This window comes from Meleagris gallopavo, chromosome 1 (genome assembly GCF_000146605.3).
Source record: "Meleagris gallopavo isolate NT-WF06-2002-E0010 breed Aviagen turkey brand Nicholas breeding stock chromosome 1, Turkey_5.1, whole genome shotgun sequence".
Lineage (NCBI taxonomy): Eukaryota > Metazoa > Chordata > Aves > Galliformes > Phasianidae > Meleagris > Meleagris gallopavo.
In genome coordinates, this window is record NC_015011.2 from 29826653 (window position 1) to 29833749 (window position 7097).

A 7097-nucleotide genomic window follows, 5' to 3' on the forward strand; every position below is an offset into this window, starting at 1 on the left:
ACACAGACACATACACACAAAATTTTAGCATGGACTACACACACCATGTCCCTGGGAATGCCTATTTCTGCAGCCTGTGCAGGTCCCTCTGCGTGGCAGCATGACCACTGGTCCATGGTGTCACCTGAAGCTGATGGAGGAACATCCTTCCAGCAGCATCCATGCCCAGGGTCACACATTGAGTGGATGTGGTTTGTGTTGATCCTGCTGTGGTGGGTGATGGGTCCCAAAGCAGACTAAGAAAAAAGGGCAGCAGGAGGCATGACACACTCATACTTGCCAGGTTCTATCCTGCTGTACGTACCCATAACCTTCCTTCACTATTCACTGTGTGAAGGAAGCCCTAAGGCAACAGTCTTTGAAGGACTTAGTCTTCCTATAATGATTATCCAGTCACATACTGAGCTTCAGTCCCTCCCTCCTGACCAGCTTTGTTGCCTCATGAAATCTTGGAAAAGCCTTTCCTAGTTGAATGGGTACCGCCCTTGTCCTGCCTTCAGCTGCCCTATGTCTCACATGCTCCGTGTGGCCCGGCTACTCCCTTGTCCCCAGGATCACCCAGCTGCCCACCCAGCCATTCTGGCAGCAGAAGTTATCTCCCACTGGTCCCCTTGTGACAAGCAGTCTGCCTGCTCCTTGTCTCTGCCCAGCATTTGCCTTATCTCAAAGCTGATTTTCAAACAGCTTGTTCTCTACTCTAACCATACCTCTAGATAAGACTAGGGTGGGCTTTTATCTCATGGACTGGAGCATGGCCACCTTCTGAGCCTGCAAAGTATCTAAGGCACTGTTGAGTCTCCTACTCTTCCTTAGCCATCAGATTTGACTTCAGCAGGACCACAGGCTCCCTTCATGTGCCTTCCTGATCTTGGCTAGTTTTACCCTCTTGTTTTGGAAATCACCAGAGCACCTCTGCAACCACAGTCTCCTCTTGTGAAAGCAGAGAGATAATATGCACAGATCTTGAAGAACAAAAAATATCCTTTATTCCTTGCATCCAATTGCTCCTAGATCATTCTCGTAAATGTCTCTGTGAAGGCTAACCTTGATTTTCATTCAGAATCATGATGCTCTGCTCACAAATGCTCTGGTATGGCTGCTATGATGATAGGCTCCTTGCCCAAGATGTTTGATGTGGCATAGGGAAGGTTAGAGGTTCCTACCAGCTCATACTTGAATGCCATGATGTTATTTCCTCTCAGGGCATTGGTGACAGGTAATGTTTTTGGCAGAACCAGTGCACTGGTGACTCTCATGGTATCAAAGGGGGCTGTGCCTGACTGGCACTCCAACCTTGTCACTTCATTTTGATCTTCCAAGGAATACTGATCTCCACTGTTGCTGAAGCTCCTGTACAGGACAATGCAGCGTACAGCAAAAACTACCTTCCTAATGTAATTGCATGTTGGCAATATCTGTTGTGAAGACAGTAGTTTCACCAGGGAAAAATACATTTTTCTTCAGGGAGATGCAGAGTATCACAGAGCCTTGGATGAAGCAGCAGAGGTAAACGACATCAATCCTAGCTTCTACCACCAAGAGAGCCTGCATGGGGAGAATGAGTGGGAAGGCAAAGCACAGTGAACTATTGCTGCTGGACACGTGGTGTTCCCCAGAAACCGCATGTCCAAAGTTGTGAAGGAACATCTGAAGCTGCTCATACCTCCACCAGGCCCTGCCTTTCACCCAGAGGACAGTCTTCCTCACTACACCACAAGTGGCATGGCTGAAAAGAGGACCTCCTATTTCATAAAGCTTGCCCAAAACTTAGACTTTAAAGCAAGAAAATAAACTCCCTCAATTACCATTCTGGATCTCAAAGTGCTCCTTGCATAACATTCTTGAGTTCTTACAATGCTCTTTGTACACTATGTAAAAAATATCTTTGTATATGGGCAAAAGTTCCAGGACAACAATGGTAAAACATATTGAAGGTGTTGTTTTAATGTTAAATTAGGAGAAAAACTGAGTGCTGAAAGTTAGTGAAAACTCAGTAGTGGGCATGTAAAGCACAGGATCAGAACAGTCCTGAGCTCAGATAGTTGGTTCCCCTTATCTTGTCTTTTGCTTGTCCCATGTGCTCACCACTGATTCTTTGCAACAGAAATATCTCCACTCTTTAGTTAAGACAGTACTGTGGCTGCAGCAAATCCCTTTCATGAAATAGAAGATGCAGCCAGCTTTATGAATGTGGAGGGAGCCTCTGGAGGAAAGCTGAAGTGGAAATCAAAGGTGTGGATCCCAGAATCCAGGCAGCTGTCTGAAAGCCAAGCAATATGCTCTTGTCAGAAACCTCTTAAACATTTAGGATGTTTGTACCTTCCAGAAACCTTGACATTTCTTCCAGAAATTAAGGTGATGTTACCTTACCTTACCTTACCAGCTGGTATTTCACACAAAATTTTATGAGTGAACTGTGCGCTGCCTCTGCAGGTCGGCTGCTGGATGTATGGGCAAAGCAGACTTGAGAACTGCTCATCTGCCCCATCCTGACTCACAGTCATGAACCTGCAACTTGTAGCTAATCGTTTAGAAGCAAGATAGACTGACGTGCACTTTTAACTGCTAAAAGCAGTAATGGTCTGTGAAATAATAATAAGAGAGTGAAATAACTCCCATTTTTTCTTTTATTTTTGTCTGCAGCACATGGGAATGTGATCCGAACTTGTGTTTCACCTTTGTGAAAGACTCACTCACAATAGAAATAATATCGGACACCTTCCTTGCCCAACTGTTAGACAGGAATATTACAATCAATTCCTTCTAAAGTCTTTGCATCTGTGCCTCTCCATCTTAATGAAATTCAGCTTTGTATAGGTCCCACTGACTTTAAGACAAGACTGTCCCAACTATGTAAGCATATGTTTAGCCCCTTTTGACCTGATAAGAGCAGCTCTTGACTCTTTGCTTCATCCAAAGGTGCTGTCAGCTTTATTGTCCAGATGAACACTTTCATTCTTCCTAACAGTTTGTGCCAAAACTTCACTTTGAACAATAGTAGTAGGGAATGAGAGACTGCTAAAGTTTTGTCCTGTTTCTGCATCTTTTTGCAATGAATTCAACAATGCGTTATGTTTTAATAATCTCAATTGGATATTTTTGACAGAAGAGTCTGGGTATTGTTTCCTAACAGCAGGGTTTTTTTTTGCCACATGGCATAACAGCTCTTTCAATCGTCTTGTAATTCAAAAGGAAAAAAATGCCTAAAGAACAATCTGAGATGGAGGAATCTGAAATTCATCAACCTCTTAGATAGATGCAATATAAGAAATTCCTGATAGTTTGTAGGAACCTGATATTCCAATGTCTCTGAATTCCCCTGGGAAGTAAACATATGCTCCCCTTCCCCGAGCTACCCATGTCTGATAGGCATGAACCCCACTGCACAGGAGAAACTGCCATCCATGTGGGCTCCAAAACTTATTCCCCTGAAACCACATGAGTGTTATAGCTTTCCTGACAGCTGTAGAGATGGGAATGACTCCCAAGAGCCAACTCCTGAAGGCACCCAGAGACATTATGCATCTTGGTCTTCAGCAAAACCTGGAAATTTCAGTCACACTGTGACTCTTGTGTTTACTGCAAAAGGCAATGGTTGTGGCTGTGGGGTAGGTGTGAGTTTGCTACTGGTAGGAATGACCAGAGGGATGACTTTCTTATGAAGGGCAGAAGAGATTTCCTGAGGTGAGACCATGCACAGCATTGCTTAAAGACCTTCAAATTGTTTGCTGAGCTCCTGGCTTCTGTTTGCTCTGACTCAGGGATTCTGTTGGTGCTGAGCCTTGGTAGCACCAAAACATCTTTTTCTTTTCTGGATCTAATTATCCTAGCACTGTTACCAGTCAGATTTGACAATCACCAGTATTCAATTCTTAAATAGTCATTATCTCACGAGACTATACTGAGTTCCATGAAATGGTGATGAGGTTTACCAAGGTTAAAAGGAAATATATCAGTATGCACCAGAAGCCATGTACATGCAATTCTTACACAGACATCAGCTGTGACCCAAGGTGGATATGTGGTAAGATCAAATACCAGGCAGTAACATGCTATGAAGACCATATTAGCAGCTAAGTGTTGAAAGCTGACACAGGCAGCAATCTGTTCAAATGTACATTCCTCCTATGCCAACATCAGTGGGGAGCACTGAGTATTCAGAGTAAGAAGGGTCATGTTTGTATCTTCTTTCATGTTTTCAAATGGCTTTCTTGGACTTGTTAGAGCACTTCTGTAGAGATGCAATCAGTGCTGGGAAAAGGAGCAGAAAGACTCAGCTACAGTAGGAATAATCTGTTATTTAACTGTACTGCTTTGGCAAGTTATGGTGGATGTGAATGCTCAGCTCTTCTGATAAAAGGAACACACATACAGGTGACAAAATGTGGATTTAAGAGTATATTTAAGTAACCCATATTTCAACTTCAGCTGAGGAGATACAGAACTGAGACGCATTACAGATACTTGTTCTTCTAATAGCAAAAATGATTTTTCCTACACTTAGTCACTTTCTGTCTTTCCTGTCAGACCTGTAACATCTGGTAGCCCATAGGAAGAGACAGCATGCTGCAGGAGGTCAAGCTAAGAGTCAAAGGCATGTGTAAGGGGAAAATGATCTTTAGTATGAAGTAGAGCCTTCGGGTCTGAAAGGAAATGAAGCCTGATCACTGCAGGTCATAGCTCAAATAAACAGCTTCAGAGCATAGGTGCAGTCTAACCTAATTTCTAAACTATTCCAGCACAATGAACTTTAGCCAATTATCTGTTGACTAAATCCTCAGGACTCCCAATAGACCTGAAGAAAGAGAGGCTGAGAAGAGGAAACCCTCCTCCTAGGAGACTTCCATTTACTGTAGATGTATCCTGAAATAACACACGCATCTTTAAAGAAGACTGTCTTTGGTGGTCATTATAACATCCCACTGACTTAACTCTATTTAATAAACATGTACTGTTTAATCATTAGCTCTGCATTTACAAGTGTGCATGTTACAGTGTATGATACCTAAGGGGTGCCCTGCTCTGGGCATGCCTCTTAGAGCAGGAGAGCTGGACAAGACCTCCAGAGGTCCCTTCCAACCTAAGCCATTCTGTGTTTCACATTTGTGCAGTGTTTTCAGTGTATGTCTCTTTGTTTGTTTCTTGCTTTTCAGTAAGGATACAGCAGTAACACTAAAAAATGCTTTCCCTACAGTTGCAAATATAACACTTTTATACTTAATTTATACGTTCTGGCACATGAAAAGTAAGCATTTCAGATGAGCAAAGAGTGCTTCAGTGATATACTTGTGACTAAAGATTTCGTACCTGCAGCTAGACAGCATGCAATGGCTGTCCGTGCAACAGATGTTCACAAATAGAGCTACCAGAAGAGTGCTGAGTGCTGACACTCTCACATGCTACTTTCCATACTAGAATATTTCTGTTCATTTCTCAGCACCAGTTGCCATATATGACATAGTGAAAAGGAGAATGCCACAGGATAGAAGCAAAACACTTGGCAGAACTACTGGCAAAATTCTTTCCACAGGCAGAGGAAGTGCCCTAGCCCAGCAATAGGTTGCTGTTGCAGTGGCACCTCATTCCAGCATCTTACCTGCTATGTGGAACTTCTTTGCTTTGGAGATGTAGACAGCTTTGTTGGTGCAAACTATGATCTCTTCATAGTCCAGTTCTGGATTACCCTCCGGCCACTTCAGGTAACCCCTTCCCATGAGCTCCATTTTCACAACAGGGTCCACAAGGGTACTGCTGAGGTTCAGAACCAGTTGGCCACATATGCTGGAGCCAACTGGATACACCTTGACCTCAGGCAGCACAAGGTTAATTGCTTTCACTGCTGTCATATGGGAAAAGTGGGAATCAGTGCTGTAGGAACCATAAGGTTGGACTGGGAGATCATCTCACCCAAAATTCCCTGCAGTGCTGTGGTTTGTGAGGTTATAACAGAAGAAATGGATGTTGGGATCCTAGCAGCAGAGAGCTCGGCTGCCCAGGCTACATCAAACTGAAGGGAATTTGACATCCATTTATTAGCAGTACCACCCTAACTGCAAGCAGCCAATTATACATTTAGGATCAGTATTGGTGATGCAGTAGATAAACTGTAATTCAAGATTGATATTGCAAACGTAAGTGGTGGCCAGAGGACTATAGCAATTACCAGTAAGATCTGAAGAACAGGTGAGTAGCCATTACACCATTCTTCTGAGCAGTTTGGCTGAGGCAAACAACTCTTGTTCGCCTAAACAGGATGCTTGGCAAGTTCTTACTGTAGTGCAGGAGCCCTTGGTGAGTATGGCTAAAGGCAAGGGATTGAGGTGAAGCTCAATCCTGAAAATCTCTTTGTCACATGAGAGTAATTCCAGGCCACTGGAGCTGCTGCCAAAAACATCATCAACAAAAAATAACAACAGTAACAACAACATAGAACACTGGCTGGCTAGTGTAGTCCTCAGGTTCTGTTGGACACTTGGAACAAATGAGTGCAGAATATTCTGGTCTGCATTGATTTGGGAAAGGAAAAAAAAGAATGCAGCATGGGAGAATGGAGGGTTCTTCAGCCAGGGGAGCAGGGATGAACACAACCAGAGCAAGGGTTGCAGTGGGGATCACTTCCACTGCTGATGCCAGCAGACAGGTGTCTGAACCACCAACAAGCTGTGAGCCAAGAGAAAGCATTGGCACCTGCTCCACAGAATGTGATTCCAGGGGCAGTGTTCTCAGCTGCAAGCTGAGGATCTGGGCACACTATGAGAAATACTGAGTATTAGTAGCTGGTCAAGACAGCAAACAGTTTAGGAAACAAGCCACAGCAGAACTTTGAACTTTAATCCTCTCCTCCTACATGCCAACTACTCACTTGCTTCAGTGCAGTTAGGATTCTCCTTCATAGCCCCTGTACCTCACTCTTTCTTGCAGTGTTTTCATTTTTGTTGTTGTTGTTGCTTTCCTGTTTTCTTTTTTTTTGAAGGAAAAAGTATTGAATTTACATGCTGACTGCAGACTGTTGTTCTCAGTTCTTGGCTGCTGTATCTTGTTCTGTGAGCTTCTCCTTGTGTTGCTCTGTTAAAAAATAAACTCTTTGGAGAGGAATT

The 7097-nt window shown here is 43.5% G+C and overlaps 1 protein-coding gene across 1 annotated transcript; it reads right to left on the reverse strand.

Annotated features, from left to right (window-relative positions):
- Positions 1 to 783: 783 nt before the first annotated feature.
- On the reverse strand, positions 784 to 5846 carry ARRDC5 (arrestin domain containing 5). The gene is given in 6 exon segments (XM_031552134.1): positions 784 to 1312; positions 1392 to 1742; positions 1806 to 1840; positions 2069 to 2186; positions 2189 to 2260; positions 5597 to 5846. Coding segments are annotated over 6 exon segments (1062 nt in total). The 3' UTR covers positions 784 to 1076.
- Positions 5847 to 7097: the final 1251 nt, after the last annotated feature.